Raw genomic sequence first — 18,556 nt, forward strand, 5'->3', positions numbered from 1 at the left:
GACAGTACAATCTGTGATGATACCCAACAGAAATAACTGTGGAGAAAACCATATCTTTTTCTTAAATATCTTCTGCATGTTCCACATTAGTTCCCCCTTTTAAGTTGCATTACTGAAATAAATGAACTTTTGCACGATATTCTAATTTTTCGAGTTTCATCTGTAGTATGAGAAATGAGTGCAATGGTGCGATAGTTTGAACATTCTTTGGCACTGCCTTTCTTTGGAATTGGAATGTAATCTGATCTTTTCCAATCCTGTGGCCACTGTTGAGTTTTCCAAATTTGCTGGCAAATTGAGTGTAGTACTTTTACTGCATCGTCTTTTAAGATTTTGAGTAGCTCAGCTGGAATACTGTCACCTCCACTAGCTTTGTTGTTACTCAGCTTTTCTAAAGCCACTTCACATTCTAGGATGTCTGGCTCGAGGTCAGTGACCACCTCATTGTGATTATCAGGGACGTTAAGCTCATTCCTGTATAGTTCTTCTGTGTAATTTTGCCACCTCTTCTTAATCTCTTCTGCCTCTGTGAGGTCCCTGCCATTTTGGTCCTTTATCATGCCCATTTTTGCATTAAACGTTCCCTTCATCTCTCCAATTTTCTTGAAAAGATCTCTGGTCCTCCCTATTCTATTGTTTTCTTCTATTTCTTTGCACTGTTCATTTAAGAAGGCATTCTTATCTCTTCTAGCTATTCTCTGGAATTCTGCATTCAATTGGGTGTATCTTTTTCTCCCTTGCCTTTCGCTTCCCTCCTTTCCTCAGGGATATGATTTAATTCATACTTGAGTGGCCTAGTGCTTTTCCCTACTTTCTTCAGTTTAAGCCTAAACTTTGCAACGAGAAGCTCATGGTCTGAGCCACAGTCAGCTCCTGGTCTTGTTTTTACTGACTGTATAGAGCTTCTCCATCTTTGGCTGCAGAGCACATAGTCAATCTGATTTCTGTGTTGACCGTCTGGTGATGTCCATGTGTAGAGCCGTCTCTTGGGTTGTTGGAAAAGAGTGTTTGCTATGACCATCGTATTCTCTTGACAAAATTCTATCAGCCTGTGCCCTGCTTCGTTTTGTACTCCAAGGCCAAACTTGCCTGTTATTCCGGTTATCTTTTGGCTTCCTACTTTAGCATTCCAATCCCCCATGATGATAAGAACATCATTTTTTGGTGTTAGTTTTATAAGGTGCTGTAGGGCTTCATAGAACCAGTCAATTTCATCCTCTTCAGCACTGGTGGTTGGGGCATAGACTTGGACTACTGTGATATTGAATGGTTTGCCTTGGATTCGAACTGAGATCATTCTGTCATTTTGAGGATTGTATCCCAGTATTGCTTTTCCTACTCTTTTATTGACTATGAAGGCTACTCCATTTCTTCTGAGGGATTCTTGCCCGCAGTAGTATACCTGATGGTCATCTGAATTAAATTCACCCATTCCTGTCCATTTTAGTTCGCTGATTCCTAAGATGTCGATGTTCAGTCTTGTCATCTCTTGTTTGACCACGTCCAGCTTTCCTTGATTCATGGATCTTACATTCCAGGTTCCTATGGAGAAAAAATCTTTACAGCATCGGACTTTCCTTTCACCACCAGACACATCCACAGCTGAGCGTCCTTTCGGCTTTGGCCCAGTCGCTTCATTCTTTCTGGCGCTACTAGTACTAGCCCTTTGTTCTTCCCCGGTAGCATATTGGACGCCTTCCGACCTGAGGGGCTCATCTTCCAGCGTCATATCGTTTTGCCTTTTGGTACTGTCCATAGGGTTTTCATGGGAAAGATACTGGAGTGGGTTGCCATTTCCTTCTCCAGTGGATCACGTTTTGTCAGAACTCTCTGCTATGAGCTTTCCGTCTTGGGTGGCCCTGCACGGCATAGCTCATAGCTTCATTGAATTACGCAAGCCCCTTCGCCACAACAAGGCAGTAATCCATGAAGAGGAAATGTCGATAAAAAAGACAAAAAAGTCTGGATAGTGGCGTGGCAGTGCCTGGAGACAGCAGAATAGATGAGAAAGAACTGGAGAAGATAACAAAATACAAAGACCTACAAATAGAAATAGAAAGACTGGACCAAAGCCAAGCAAGGGTAGTACCAATAGTAATAGGTGCCTTGGGTGCAATCCCAAAACAACTGGAGCACCACTTGAACACCATTGGCATTGACAAATTCGTCATTAGTCAATTGCAAAAGGTGGCCTTACTAGGAACTGTTTCCATCCTGCGATGATATCTGTAATACCATCAAACATCCACATCTGCGTATCCCAGGTCCTTGGTAAGGACTCGATAGGTAGACAAAAATGCCAAATCCAGTCTGAATATCTGGCTGACTGTGCGATGATCAATAATAATAATAATGCCATTTGCCTGCAAAGAAGAACTTGTGGAACCATAAAATAGAGAAAGTAATAGAATAACAGAATAACAGAATTGGAAGCGACCTTACAGGTCTTTTAGTCCAACCCCCTGCTGAAGCAGGAGACCCTATACCATTTCAGGCAAATGGCTGTCCAATCTCTTCTTAAAAACCTCCAGTGTTGGAGTACCCAAAACCTCTAAAGACAAACCATTGCACTGATTAATTGTTCTCACTGTCAGGAAATTTCTCCTTAGTTCTAGGTTGGATCTCTCTTTGATACGTTTCCATCCATTGCTTCTTGTCCTGCCTTCAGGTGCTTTGGAGATGTTGACTCCCTCTTCTTTGTGGCAGCCCCTTAGATATTGGAAGACTGCTGTCATGTCACATCTAGTCCTTCTTTTAATTAGACTAGACATACCCAATTCTTGCAGCCTCCAGTCCCCTAATCATCTTTGTTGCTCTTGTCTGCACTTTTTCTAGAGTCTCAACATCTGTTTTGTATCATGATGACCAAAACTGGATGGATTACTGTATTCCAGGTGTGGTCTTACCAAGGCATTATAAAGCAGTATTAACACTTCAGATGATCTAGATTCTATGCCTCTGTTAATGCAACCTAGGACTGCATTGGCTTTTTTGGCAGCTGCAGAACACTACTGGCTCATACTTAAGTGGCTGTCCACTAGGACTCCCAGATCCCTGTCATATGTACTGCTGTTGAGCCAAGTACCACCTTTTCCAGTGATGGCGATCCTTTTAGAGACCGAGTGCACAAAACCCACCTTGCCCCTGCCCTGCTCCCTCTGCTCCTGCCCGCAGGGCCACCCACCGCCTCCACGCCCTGTGACAGCAGATCGCCCAGAAGGTCCAGCACCATCATGGCCACACCCTCTGTCCGCACCCCACAGCATTATCTGCACATGATCGGGCACGAGGGCAGAGTCTTGTCCCCACTGCCTGGCTGCCATGTCTTTGGCTGTGCTGCTCCGCGCAGGCTACGCCTGGGGTGACTTACAGAAAAGAAGGATGGGTCCCTTCATCTATGCGTTGACTAATGGGGGCTTAATGCTGTCTGCATGGAAAACATCTACCCCCCTCCCTTTGATGAAGGACATGCTAGACCATTTGGCCAAGGGAAAGGTCTTCACCAAATTGGATTTGCGGGAGGCATACTACCGGGATAGGATCAAGGCAGGGAATGAGTGGAAAATGGCTTTCAATTCCTTCTTAGTATTTTTCCAATTCTGAGTCCTCCCTTTCGGATTGCAAGAGGTCCCTGCTGTGTTCATGCAGCTGATAAATGAAGTGCTGCATGAACACCTGTACAAGGGAGTGTTAGTTTACCTGGTGACATTTTAATCTATACTGAGACCATGGCAGAACACGTAAAACTAGCCAGAGCTGTGCTCAAAAAACTTCAAGCGGCCAAACTGTATGCTAAGCTATCCAAATGTGAATTTCACCGGAGTAAAATTGACTATCTGGGCTACTGTATTTCCCATGAGAGGCTAGAGATGGACCCTGAAAAGGTGCAGGCAGTACTAGAGTGGGCTCCTCCCCATACCCAGAAGCAACTACAAAGTTTCCTGGGATTTGCAAACTTTTACTGCTAATTCATTCCCTACTTTGTCCAAATAGCCCTCCCCATCACCAACCTGCTAAAGAGAAAAGGGGAGGGAAAGCCCAAGCCCAGCCAGCTGCTTAAATGGACTATGGAATGCCAAGCCGCATTCAAAAAGCTTAAACACCTGTTCATAGCCGAGCCAGTGCTGAAACACCCAGACCCCAATGCCCCCTTCGTCATTCAGGCTGATGCCAGTGGTGTCAAAATGGGCATGGTGCTTCTGCAGGAAAATGAGCTGGAGATCCTACAGCCATGTGCTTACACTTCTAAAAAGTTTAATGAGATGGAGTGGAGATGGCCGATTTGGGAGAAGGAAGCCTATGCAGTGTGCTGGGTGCTCCTAAGTTGGAGACATTTCCTAGAAGGGGGGAAAAACCCATTTGAAGTATGGACTGACCATAAAAACTTAGAAGCCTTGAAAAAACCCTGGAGACTATCACCCAAACAACCCTCGTGGGCCCAATACTTTAACTGATTCAACTTCATGTTACGATACCTCCCAGGGGGGAAAAACGTCCTAGCAGATGCTCTATCCAGGCTGCCACGATACAATAGTTCAAAGCCGGAGGTGATTAGGTCAGTCATCCACTCCAGGCAACTGGTGGCCCCAGTTACCACCCGGGCACAAGCCAAAGCGAAAACCCAAATAGCCAATGATCTAAAAGATGCCCTAAAAGCAGCCTTAGAGGAAGACAAATGGTTCCAAATGCACAAGGGTGAATATACAATGCAAGATGGCCTAGCTTGGATGGGGGACAAACTGTACATCCAGCAGAGCCAATGGTTAATAATTCTACAAAAAAAGCCATGATTCTGTCATGGCCCCATTGGAGCCAGGTTCTGAGGAGGAGATGGAGCTGGGGCCAATGGAGGGAGATGGTGCTGCCTCTCTGGCCCAGGAGGAATGACTGGAGGAGGGGGACAAGGCAGTCTCGGGACCCTTGGGTTGCCAGGGAGGAAGAGAGGGTGCAGGATGACTGAACGAGTGGGGAGGAAATGGCAGGCAGTAGAGCAGAGGAGCTCCGGAGACGAGCAACTGTCTCCCACGTCTGATCCCCAAGCATGGAGAATGGAGAGGAGGCAGAGTCAGTGCAGGGCGACCCGACTACTCGGAAGGAGGGTGCCCTGCCCCTCTTCACAAGGCTCACCTGGGGAATAAGATTTAAAGAGGCGCCGTGGGGATGGGCGTTTGTTGGGAACAAGCGTTGCATTTTTCTAGCCACACTTGCTGTTACTGACATCTTGCTACCTTGCTTTGCTTTGCCTAAGTTGCATTAACAGAGGGATTCAATCAAGATCACGTGAGGTACTAATACCACTCTATAAAGCCTTAGTAAGACCACACCTAGAATACTGCAACCAATTTTGGTCCCCACACTATAAAAAGATGTTGTGACTCTAGAAACAATGCAGAGAACAGCAACAATGATGATTAGGGGACTGGAGGCTAAAACATATGAAGAACAGTTACAGGAACTGGGCATGGCTAGTCTAGTGAAGAGAAGGACCAGTAGAGACATGATAGCAGTGTTCCAATAGTTGAGGGGCTGTCACAGAGAGGAGGGGGTCAACCTATTTTCCAAAGCACCTGAAGGCCAGACAAGGAATAACGGATGGAAACTGATCAAGGAGAGATTCAACCTGGAAATAAGGAGAAATTTCCTGACCATGAGAACAATCAACCAATGGAACAGACTGCCTTCAGATCTTGTTGGTACTTCAGCACTGGAGGCTTTCAAGAAGAGACTGGACTGCCATCTGTCAGAAATGGTGTAGGGACTCCTGCTTGGGCAGGGGGTTGCTCTAGATGACCTGCAGGGTCCCTTCCAACTTTGTTATTCTGTTCTGTTCTGTTCTGTTCTGTTCTGTTCTATTCTATTCTAAATTGTACGTACATGTTCTGTGTGCTGAGATAATAATAATAATAATAATAATAATAATAATAATAATAATAATAATAATAATAATAATAATAATAATAATAATTATAAGTAAGTATAAGTATAAGTATAAGTTGGAAGGGACCTTGGAGGTCATCTAGTCCAACCCCCTGCTCAGGCAGGAAACCCTATACCATTTCAGACAAATGGCTGTCCAGTCTCTTCTTAAAAACTTCCAGTGTTGGAGCATTCACCGCTTCTGGAGGCAGGTTGTTCCACTGGTTAATTGTTCTAACTGTCAGGAAGTTTCTCCTTAGTTCTAGGTTGCTTCTCTCCTTGACTAGTTTCCATCCATTGCTTCTTGTCCTGCTTTCAGGTGCTTTGGAGAATAGGTTGACTCCCTCTTCTTTGTGGCAGCCCCTGAGATATTGGAACACTGCTATTTTTGACTTTCGTCTCAAGCCTTAGTTCATTTTGAGCCTTAGCTTCCCTCACTTCATCTTTGCAGGCACGGGCTATTTGCTGATATTCTGCCTTAGTTATGTGCCCCTCTTTCCACTTCTTATTCTTATTCATCCTCAGAGTAAATCAAAATGTCACCAGGTAAAGAACTACAAATGTATCAGTGAGATCAGGAAAAATGGAGGAAGAATGGAGAGACACACACTGCAAGATGCTTGAAGTCCAGTGTGAAGTTTCCAGTCTGTGTTGATTTGGGGAGCCATGTCATCTGCTGGTGTTGGTCCACTGTGCTTCATTAAGTCCAGGGTCAACACAGCCGTCTACCAGGAGATTTTGGAGCACTTCATGCTTCCTTCCGCAGATGAGCTTTATGGGGATGCTGACTTCATTTTCCAGCAGGACTTGGCACCTGCGCACACTGCCAAAAGCACCAAAACCTGGTTCAATGACCGTGGGATTACTGTGCTTGATTGGCCAGCAAACTCGCCTGACCTGAACCCCATAGAGAATCTATGGGGCATTGCCAAGAGAAAGATGAGAAAGATGCCACTCTGCATTGAGGCAGTAATTGCTGCAAAAGGGGCCCAAACCAAGTACTGAGTACATATGCATGCTTATACTTTTCAGAGGTCCGATATTGTTCTATGTACACTCCTTGTTTTATTGATTGCATGTAATATTCTAATTTTCTGAGATTGTGGATTTGGGGTTTTCATGAGCTGTACGCCATAATCATCACAATTATGACAACTCACGGCTTGAACTATCTTGCTTTGCATGTAATAAGTCTATCTCATATATTAGTTTCCCCTTTTAAGTTGCATTACTGAAATAAATGAACTTTTGCACGATATTCTAATTTTTCAAGTTTCACCTGTAAGTTAGCTGTTGCTGCTGAATCTATCAGAGCAGGTAGGGTTTTTTCACAACTAGAGAGGAGGAATACAACAGAATCAATGCATAACAATGTAACTTAGCATGGTTGTCTGTGAACCCCTTTCAATACTTGGTGAGACCCTCCTGTGAGCTTTTGTGGGAGAGACTGTTGCCATTTCCTTGGTCCTGGGGTTTGTGATCTGGGCAGTTGGTAGTGGAGGAGCTGCTAGGACATTTGTCTCCTTTCTTGGGTGGTTTTGAAGGGCAGTCCTTGACCACATGTCCAGGTTATCCACAGTAGAAACAGAGAGCTAACTCCCTGCATCTCTGCTGTTCTTCCATGGTGGGGGCTTGTCTGGCTGTCCCAGTTTGCATCAGTTCTTCCCCATCTTGATCAGGAGCAGTTGGGGTGTGTGGAATAGAGACAGGAGAAGGTAGCCTGGGAAGTGGCAGTTGGCGACGGTTAGAGTGAGCTCGGATTTCTGCGAAACAGGATTCAATTGTTATGCAGGATATTTAGATTTCATCCAGTGTATAGCAGGGGGCTCCTTGCCTGTTGGATTTGTTCACAGTCTTATCATTCAGGCCACATCTGAATTGCGCAATCAGGGATGAATGAATGAATACTTCACACTGAGCAAGAAACATTCTCATTTTGGTTGAGACTCCTGTAAATCTCTCTGGTAAACAGCCAGGAGTGTGGTGGAAGAAGCAATTGTTGAACTAAAATTTGCAGCTGCTGGAGCATCTAATGCATATTATCTGTTAAATTCTGCCCTTCGGTTTCCAAACCATCTTGGCGTCTGTGGATGGTGTCCATCTCTGAGTTGTCTGCCAGCTGATGGGAGGGTGAGGAGATGGGCTGACTGAAGAAGGGAGATCCATTGAGGCCTTGCTTAAGGACTCTCACAAGGATAAAGACGACATAGAAGATGGTGATAAAGACTCTTAGAACAATAGTCTGAGGTGCTGTAAAGTTGCAAACTACAAGGATAAGAACATAAGTTGTACCCTTCTGGATCAAACCTGAAGCTCATCTAATCCAGCAGTCTGTTTGGACAGTGGTCAGCCACAAGGAAGCCCACTAGTCTCCCAGTAGATGCCCTTCAGGGGCAGTCTCATTGTCATCAAAGCTAATAGCCATTGATTCCCATGACTGCCATAAATTGGTCCAACCAAGCTGGTAGCCAGCACTACATCTCATGGTAGTGACTTCTAAAGTTTAATTACTGGTTGTGTAAAAAAAATCCTTTTGTTGGCCCTGATTCTTCCAAGATTCAATATCATTGGGTGAAGTAGGATCTCAGATTCTTGTCTGATTGGAGCATCAAAGAGAAAAAAAATGAAAAAATCAGGATGCTGAAAAGACATAAGAGGTCATATAGTTACTATGGTCTCCTCTTCTCCATATTTGCAATGTCAAGGGGCCCATATGATCACTCTATATACTAAATACAAACTTTATTGATATATCCTGGAATTAATATTTGCTTTAAATACAACTCTGTTTTTCATCCTGGAAGCGGAAACAGTTTTTTGTAGGATAGCTTTGATAACAAGGTGTAATATATCCAAAAAGCACAACAGGTTGTGGTAAACTCAGTATAGTTGTGACAGTATTAATGAAATAGCATTCTCCTTTTACCTGTGATTATATGCCTGCAGAATCCAGCCATTCCAATGCAGAAGCTACAAGACATTCAAAGAGCTATGGAGTTGCTCTCAGCCTGTCAGGGCCCAGCAAAGAATATTGATGAAGCAACCAAACGTAAATACCAATTTTGGGACACACAGCCTGTACCCAAGCTTAGTAAGTTTATTGACTAAATTTAAAAAGTACTGATTCCTTGTTTATTGGGGTGGGATAGGGTTGTATTTTTAAAAATGTACAGTTTACAGATCACAAAACATTCACCTCAGAGGCACAGATGAAACCACTGAGTACTCAAAACAGCTTTAAGACTAAGTTAAAAACAGGTTTTACCACTTCAAGTGCAAAATTGGGATTTGAAAAACTATGTCAGATTTTCAGCAGTAAAGAGTTGAAGACAATATATATATAGTCCTAAAAATACGAGTCTTGGGTATATTCGTGACAAAACTGGAAACACGGATCACCGAGACTAAATTTTTTATTAAAACTGAGCTTTCATCAGCACCTGCTGATGTCGTCAGAGTGTAAGCCGGGATTGGGAAGCACGTTCTTATAGTCTGTGAAGCCAACAGTTTAGCTAATGAGCGCGTTACAGGTCTATTTTGTTTGCTGTTTGCTTGGGCTGTTTGCCCAAGATGGCGGTGGCTGCAGTTTGAGCTTCGGGCGCTCCACAAGGGCTCTAAATGGGTCAGTTTAGGGAGGCCCAGCCGTGGCACGGTATGGTGAGGCGATTCCGGGGGGTGGTGGATGCAGAGACGGCTGCTGGGTGCTGTTTTCGGCGGCGCTGAGCCCCCCCCTTTGGATAGCGGCGCTTCGGATGTCGCCGGCCTGCCAGCCTGGAGAGCAATGCTGTAATGCTGCGGGCATCCTTTTCCTGTCTTCTCGTCGTGGATACCCTCTGCTTGTGCGGAGGGGCGGCGACGACGATTCCACCGGCTGGAGATTCGATCGGGAGTTAGAATTGTTATCAGCTGGCAGGCGCCGTTTTCGGCGGCACGGAGCCCTCCCTCTCCTTCCGGATGGCGGCAGTGGATTGTGGGCCTGGACATCGGCCTCGGTGGATTTGTTGGTGAATGCCTGGATATTAGATTGCTGCCGGGAATGCCTTTGCTCGCCGCTGGATCATCGTTTGGACTGGCGGGTGGACGCTTGGGGGAGAGGATGTTTTTTGCCCTCCCCCCCAGACTGGCGGCAGTGGCCGGCGGCCCGAAGATCGGCAGCGGCCTGGCTTGCTTCCTGTGCTGGCAGGCAGGTATTATAGCTATCTCAATGCCCGGCTGGAATCAAGACCTCCCCATTGACAGTCCAGTTTGGCCTTGGGACTTGACCGTGGTGGGAGGACGGTCTTGGACTGGTTATCGACCACTTCACTGGTATGAGAGACCAGTTGGGGTGGGCTTGGCCCAGGACTCCCTTCTCTCCACCCCAGATTGGACTCCTCAGCCGGAGTGAGAGGACGGCTGGGGCTTCCTTTTTGATTGCCATCTCAGGTGAGAGCTGAGCTGGTCTAGTGGATCGAGAGACATGCCTACTGGACTCAATATCACTTCATCTGAATAACAATACTCCATCGAACTACCCATTGGAAATATTTGTAACATCTGCCCTATGTGGACATTTTATTGCTGCATGGTCTGTCTCCATTACTCTGGAGCTGATCTGTATGCCCTCAGGGGGGTTTCTCCCTCCTGGGCACGACCAACCACCTGTTTCCACACTCCCCTTAATGACGAGCCCAATTGTTGGGACTCCGAGAGGTGGCTGGGCTTAGATAGGGGCCTCGAGTTGAGACGCGCTAAGAGGCCCCTGATACATTTTTAGCCGGTTATTTTAAAAGGTTAGGGAGGGGGAGGGATAGGAGGGTGGGGAGGGAATCATTAACCGGCACTCAGTCTGGGCCTGTTAGGGGTCCTGACGGGACGGGGTTGGGGGAGGTGGTTGCTGGTTCTGTGAATGTTGGGGTGGGGCTTCAAATCCCCATGCCGATAGGGAATGGCAGCAGGTGGTTGCACGGAGGGCCATATCAACATCTGGGATCGCGCCCCCGCTGTCTCCGAGCGGTGGCGCGCTCCGACCCTCCGGTTAGCACCCTTTTGCCCGGGGATGAGGGTGATCAGGTTCCTGAGCTTAGGCTGGTTTATTTTAACGCCAGATCCGTCGTTAACAAGGCTCCCCTCATTCATGACTTGATTGAGGAGGAATGTGCGGATCTGGTGTGCATTACGGAGACTTGGTTGGGCTCGGAGGGAGGGGTTCCTCTGACCGAGTTATGCCCTCCAGGTTTCCGTGTGCTACACCAGCCACGGGCTCAGGGCAGGGGTGGTGGGGTGGCGGTGGTTGTCCGGGAGACTTTATGCCCGCGGGAGACCACCATTGTCCAGATGGCCGGGAGTGAATCCCTCCTCCTGAGATGTGGTCCTCGGGCTCAGTTGGGCTTGTTGCTCACATACCTGGCACCCAGCTGTGTGGCAACAGCCCTGCCCGAGCTGCTCGACACTCTCTCAGGGTTGGCGGTGGAGTTCCCCAGGCTTATAGTTCTGGGTGACTTCAACCTGCCTTCACTGGGAGGGTCGTCTGAGTTAGCTCGGGAGTTCATGGCCTCCATGACGGCCATGGGCCTGACCCAAGTTATTGAGGGCCCAACTCATGTGGGGGATCATACTCTCGACCTGGTGTTCCTGTCTGGACAGTGGTTGGATGATCTGGGAGGGGGTTCACCAACCATTGTTCCCCTGTCATGGTCAGATCATTATCTCCTGCGGCTGGTCTTCCGTTATGCCACCCCCCGCCGCTGGGCTGCAGAACCGACCAGGTGGTTCCACCCCAGGCGCCTAATGGACCCGGAACGGTTCCAGATGGCGCTTGGGTCTATACCCATCACCCTTACCCACAGCCCAGTTGATGCCCTGGTGGATGCCTGGGAAAGGGTGGCCGCTGGGGCACTTGACTGTTGTACCCTTGCGACCTCTGACCCGGCGCAGATCCCGTTGGGCTCCGTGGTTCTCTGTGGAGCTCCGGGAGATGAAGCGTCGGAGACGGGGTCTAGAGAGCGGTTGGAGGTCCAGCCAATCCGAATCCGACCGATTGCAGTTAAGAACCTTTATAAGGTCTTGCGGCGATAAGGACGGCGAAGTCTAACTACTTCGCTGCTCTCATCGTGTCCGCAGATAATCGCCCGGCCGCCCTGTTTAGGGTAACTCGCTCCCTCCTTAATCAGGAGGTGAGGGAGGATCCCTTACGGGGACGAGCCGAGGAGTTTAGTCATCATGTGGCGGACAAAATCGCTCAGATCCGGACCGGTCTGGACTCTGACTGGGCAGAGTCTGACGTGGAGGAATCGGACGGTCTTGAGCATGTTATCTGGACTGAGTTCGATCCTGTTTCCCCTGATGATGTGGACAGGATCATGGGGAGGCTGAGCACCACCACCTGTTTGTTGGATCTGTGCCCCTCCTGGCTAGTTTATGTGGCCCGGGAGGAGACACGAGGCTGGTTCCAGGCAGTAATAACTGCTTCTTTGAAAGAGGGTGTCTTCCCTGCCGCCTTGAAGGAGGCGGTGGTGAGACCCCTCCTCAAAAAGCCTGCCCTGGACCCGGCTGTTTTAAATAACTATCGTCCAGTCTCCAACCTTCGCTTTTTGGCGAAGGTTGTTGAGAGTGTGGTGGCGCATCAGCTTCATCTGTTCCTGGAGGAAACTGATTATCTGGACCTGTACCAATCGGGGTTCAGGCCCAGACACAGCACGGAGACGGCATTGGTCGCGCTGGTGAATGATCTCTGGCGGGCTCGGGACAGGGGTTGTTCCTCTGTCCTGGTCCTATTAGATCTCTCAGCGGCTTTTGATACCATCGACCATGGTATCCTACTGCAGCGTCTCAGGGGGTTGGGAGTGGGAGGCACCGTTTTACGGTGGTTCTCCTCCTATCTGCTGGGCCGTTCGCAGTCGGTGTTGACGGGAGGGCAGAGATCCGCCCCGAGGTCTCTCATTTGTGGAGTTCCTCAGGGGTCGGTTCTCTCGCCCCTCCTGTTCAACATCTATATGAAGCCGCTGGGTGAGATCATTCGTGGTTTCGGGGTGGGGTATCATCAGTACGCTGATGATACCCAACTTTTTCTTTCCACCCCGAACCAACCCAGCAATGCCCTCGACGTGATGTCCCGTTGCCTGGAGGCGGTCCAGGTCTGGATGGGGAGAAACAGGCTTCGTCTCAATCCCGCCAAGACTGAGTGGCTGTGCATATCGGCATCTCGGGTTAACCAGACTATTCCATCTCTAACGATGGGGGGTGAGGTGTTACCCCCCATTGATAGGGCTCGCAACTTGGGCGTCCTCCTGGATTCTCGACTCAATTTTGAAGACCATATTGGAGCCGTGAGCAGGGGGGCTTTTGCCCAGGTTCGCCTGGTGCGCCAGTTGCGACCCTATCTGGACCGAGATGCCCTACGCACAGTCACTCATGCGCTCGTGACCTCCCGTTTAGACTACTGCAACGCTCTCTACATGGGGCTGCCCTTGAGGACCACTCGGAGGCTTCAGCTGGTGCAGAATGCGGCCGCGCGAGTTGTGATGGGGGTTTCCCGATACTCCCATGTAACACCTCTACTCCGCGAGCTGCATTGGCTCCCGGTTGCCCTCCGGGTGAGATTCAAGGTGCTGGTGATGACCTATAAAGCCCTAAATGACTTGGGTCCGGGATATCTGAGGGAACACCTGCTGCCGGCATCAAGCTCCCTTCGTCCAGTGCGCTCCCACAGGGAGGGTCTTCTCAGGGTGCCACCGGTAAGAGATTGCCGGCGGACGACACCCAGGGATAGGGCCTTCTCAGTGGGTGCACCTGCCCTTTGGAACCAGCTGCCAGTGGAGCTTAGGACTGCCCCCGACCTCCATTCATTCCGCCGGGACCTGAAGACCTGGCTCTTCGAGCTCTCTGGTCCAGGCTGAGAATTTTAATTTTAGTTTTAATTTTAATTTTAACTGGGGTTTTACTTATGCAGGGACGAATATAATTTTTTAAATCTGTTTTTAACTTTTGTATTTTTGTTTTTAATCACCCTGTAAACCGCCCTGAGTCCTTCGGGAAAGGGCGGTATATAAATGTAATAAAATAAAATAAATAAAATAAATATTTGGCCCCCGCCCTGCCGCAATCAATTGCAACGATCCTATTTCTGTTGAGGTCGGTGACGTCTGTTTTAAGTTTTGGCGCTCTGCCCCTCTCCACTCGCCCTGCCTGCCGGGAGCATTCGTCTTGCTGTGCGCAATTGTCTCGCTGCCCAGATGACTCTCCTGCATGCGATGCTGCTGTCTCGGTTGGTCGCTCCTCCATCATGCTGGCATCGCTGTCCACGTTGGTCAGGTGCCCTCTCCTGATGTCCATGGGTCCGGTCTGCCTCATCATCATCTCCTGCTGCGCTGATGTATCAGCTAGTGAGAGGTTACGATCCTCTGCCCCCCTGCTCATGCCGGGGTGAAGTGATCGTTGGTTCATCCATTCAGTCCTCCTGCATGATAATTCATGGCGCAGCATCTGGTAGGCTGGCAATAGCTCAATATGCCAGTTACCGTATTTTCCGTCGTATAAGACGACTTTTTAACCCATGAAAATCTTCTCAAAAGTCAGGGGTCGTCTTATACGCCGGGTGCTGAAACTTTAGGGACAGGGCTGGCTGGAAAACCTGGAGCGGATCTCCCATTTAGTCTGCGCAGGGAAAGCGGGACCAATTGGAGTAGAAGCTGCAGTCTGTGATTTTTTACAGGCTGGGGTCTGGGCGTCTTTCCTTCTAAAGTTGAAGAGCAGCTGTAATTTATCCCAACTTGAAAGGCAGGTGGTGAATGCCGCAGTCAGAGCAGCTGCTTAGCTCTAAGGACACATTTGACTCAGGAACTGGGCGGGCAGGCTGGCTGGAAAACCTGGAGCGGATCTCCCATTTGGTCTTTTTTTTTTAAATCCCATTTATATCCCGCCCTTCTCCGAAAACTCAGGGCGGCTTACAATTTAAAGCACAAATCAATGTGCTTAGCAATAGCCTTCATTCTATGTATATGCCTGCTTATTATGGCTTTCGCCCCCCCCACGACATTATTACAAAGTCAGCTTATTGCCCCCAACAATCTGGGTCCTCATTTTACCTACCTCGGAAGGATGGAAGGCTGAGTCAACCTTGAGCCTGGTGGGATGCGAACCTGCACTAATTGCAGGCAGCTGATGTTACTTAAGGCTCTGCGCAGGGAAAGCTTTAGAGTGAATTAGGAAAAGTGAAAAAGTGAATTAGGAAAATAGGGAATGGTTGCTGGAATTGGGTATGTGTAGTTTAACGAAGAGAAGGGTGAGGGGTGACATGATAGCAGGGATCCAATATCTCAGGGGCTGCCACAAAGAAGAGGGAGCCAAGCTATTCTCCAAATCACCTGAAAGCAGGACAAGAAGCAACGGATAGAAACTAGTCAAGGAGAGAAGCAACCTAGAACTAAGAAGAAACTTCCTGACAGTTAGAACAATTAACCAGTGGAACAACCTGCCTCCAGAAGTGGTGAATGCTCCAATACTGGAAGTTTTTAAGAAGAGACTGGACAGCCATTTGTCTGAAATGGTATAGGGTTTCCTGCCTTAGCAGGGGGTTGGACTAGATGACCTCCAAGGTCCCTTCCAAATTATTATTATTATTATTATTATTATTATTATTATTATTATTATTATTATTATTATTATTATTATTATTATTATTATTATTATTATTATGTTTTATCCACTTGCACTGTTTTATGTTTACATGTTTGATGACAAACAGCCTTATGTTTATAAGTGACAGTTTTCCTACTAAGTACCTGCATGTCATAAGCATTTGAATTAAAATTACCATATTAAAATCAAATCTGATGTTTTTTAATTTTTATTTGCTGTGCGTTGGAAGAGGGGTAGTCTTTTACGGCGAGTATAGCCCAAACCCTATAATTTAACAGGAAATGTAGGGGGTCGTCTTATATGCCCAGTCGTCTTATATGCCCAGTCGTCTTATACGCCGGGAAATACGGTAACAGAATGTTGATTGGACAACCAAGCCTTTTTATCAGGTATGCACACAAAATGGATATTCTATTGATTTCATCCAATGTTGCCACCAACAACAAGCATCACAGATTGCAGATGACAGAACAACGACTACCACCTGGGTCACACTCCCCTACATCCATGGCGTCTTGGAAACAGCGGCACGAATACTATCAGCACATAACTTCAGAGTGGCTCACAGACCCAGTCAGACTCTGTGCACACAAATAATCTGCCTTAAAGAACCCCTATCCACGGGCGACATGTCATCCGTGGTCTACCAAATCAACTGCAATGATTGCTCATGTAACTGGTGAATGATCTCTGGAGGGCTCGGGACAGGGGACATTCCTCTGTTCTAGTCCTATTAGACCTCTCAGCGGCTTTCGATACCATCGACCATGGTATCTTGCTGCGGCGTCTCAGGGGACAGGGAGTGGGAGGCACAGTTTTACAGTGGTTCTCCTCCTATCTCCAGGGACGTTCGCAGTCGGTGTTGACAGGAGGGCAGAGGTCGACTGCGAGGTCTCTCGTTTGTGGAGTTCCTCAGGGGTCGGTCCTCTCGCCTCTCCTGTTCAACATCTATATGAAACCGCTGGGTGAGATCATTCGTGGCTTTGGAGTTGGGTATCATCAGTACGCTGATGATACCCAGCTTTTTCTTTCGACCCCAAACCACCCCAGTGATGCCCTCAACGTGATGTACCGTTGCCTGGAGGCGGTTCGGGTCTGGATGGGGAGGAACAGACTTCAACTCAACCCCGACAAGACTGAGTGGCTTTGCATACCTTCATCCCGGGCCAATTTGGATATTCCATCTCTCTCCATGGGGGGTGAACTATTACCCCCCGTAGATAGGGCTCGAAACTTGGGAGTCCTCCTAGATTCACGGCTTACCTTGGAAGATCACATAGTGGCTGTGACTAGGGGGGCTTTCGCCCAGGTTCGCCTGGTGCGCCAGTTGCGGCCCTATCTAGGCCGGGATGACTTATGCACGGTCACTCACGCGCTCGTGACCTCTCGTCTGGACTACTGCAACGCTCTCTACATGGGGCTTCCCTTGAGGACCACCCGGAGGCTCCAACTGGTACAGAATGCAGCCGCGAGAGTTGTGTTGGGAGTCTCCCGATACTCCCATGTTACACCTCTACTCCGTGAGCTGCATTGGTTACCAGTTGTCTTCCGGGTGAGATTCAAGGTACTAGTAATGGTGTTTAAAGCCCTACATGGCAGGCGTCCGGAGTACCTCAGGGAACACCTGCTGCCGGCATCAACCTCCCTGCGCCCTGTGCGTTCCCACAGAGAGGGACTCCTCAGGGTGCCACCAATCAGAGAATGTCGATTGGTGGCCCCCAGGGGGAGATCCTTCTCTGTGGGCGCTCTGGAACTATGGAATCAGTTACCGGTAGAGCTCCGGATGGCGCCCGATCTTCGCTCCTTTCGCCGCGATCTAAAAACATTTTTATTCGAACAAGCCGGCCTGGCCTGATGGGGGATTGGTGGGGTTTTTATTGCTGTACTTTTGGGGTTTTTATAAATGTATTGTATTAATTGTTTTTTAATGGGCAATTATTTAATCTTCTTTTAATATTTGTAACTTCGCATTTTATTCTTGCCCTGTTCACCGCCCTGAGTCCTTCAGGAGAAGGGCGGTATAGAAATATTAATAAACTAAACTAAACTAAACTACATTGGGGAGACCACGAAACGCCTCTGGACAAGGCTCTATGAGCATGAACTGGCCATCAAGTGCAAAGAAAAACGATCTCAGGTATGGGCTCACACTATCGAGCACAACCATACTTTCAATTTTACAGAGGCCAGAGTCATTGCTCACGATACAACTAAGGGTGGCCACCTGTTAAAAGAGGCTTGGTTGTCGACTTCCAGGTGGCAAGGCTCCGTCGATGGTGGCCGTTCCGGCCGTCAGCCCCGTTGTTTTCTGTTGGAGCTGCTAAAACAGAGACGATCAGCTGTTTTGCGGCTCGGAAACCCTCTCCTCGGGAGAAGGGAGGGGTGAGCGTTTAGGTAGGGGTAGAGCTCCCCTAGACCACCAGAGTTCAAATTCTGGGGCTTGAAGGGTGAGAGCCCCCCCGAAGCCTGAATTAGCTCCGGACTCGGGGACTCCTCTGCTCCAAGGCTTTGGAGCGGAGCCGGACGCTGCAACCATCCCTGCAATCAACAATTAACTTTGGATTACCTGGATGCAGGCAGAGCTGTGCAGGAGAATATTGAAACAGCAAGTATTCGAACTTTAACTCTGTTTACTTTGAAAGAAAATGTTGCAAGCGGTGTGGAAAGTGAAAGTGCGCAACAGAAATTAACTGGGTGTTAAGATGGCTTCTAAACCAACTAAAGTTCCTAGAAGTACTGGTGCCTCACCAGTTCAGCATTCTTCACTACAGGTTTTGATGCCTCCTCCTGTGGCACCCGCACCTGCACCCGCATTAACAATAAAAGACTTACAAGATGCTTTAAAAATACAATCCCAGCAAATAGCTGAACTTATTGAGGAGAAGAATACTGAAATAAGAGCAGACATTTTAGCTGCATTTCAAGGGCTTGCAGTCTGTATTGAGCGTCTGGATGATCGCATGGAAGAGCTGAATCAAAATAATTTGAGATTAGATGCTAAAATGTTGGAAGCTGAAAATGT

General features: G+C 48.1%; 1 protein-coding gene across 1 annotated transcript in view; it reads left to right on the forward strand.

Moving 5' to 3' along the window:
- The window catches only part of LOC308676584 (glycylpeptide N-tetradecanoyltransferase 2-like), a gene marked incomplete at its 5' end in the record, with an annotated part of 182,241 nt that overhangs the window by 134,563 nt on the left and 29,122 nt on the right, over positions 1-18,556 (forward strand). The window contains one exon of the mRNA XM_081342462.1: positions 8,863-9,007. Within this exon, the coding sequence (XP_081198588.1) occupies positions 8,863-9,007 (145 nt within the window). The remainder of the gene's footprint in view (positions 1-8,862; positions 9,008-18,556) is intronic.

Source organism: Vipera berus (genome assembly GCF_964194415.1).
Source record: "Vipera berus genome assembly, chromosome: W".
NCBI classification, from domain to species: Eukaryota; Metazoa; Chordata; class Lepidosauria; order Squamata; family Viperidae; genus Vipera; species Vipera berus.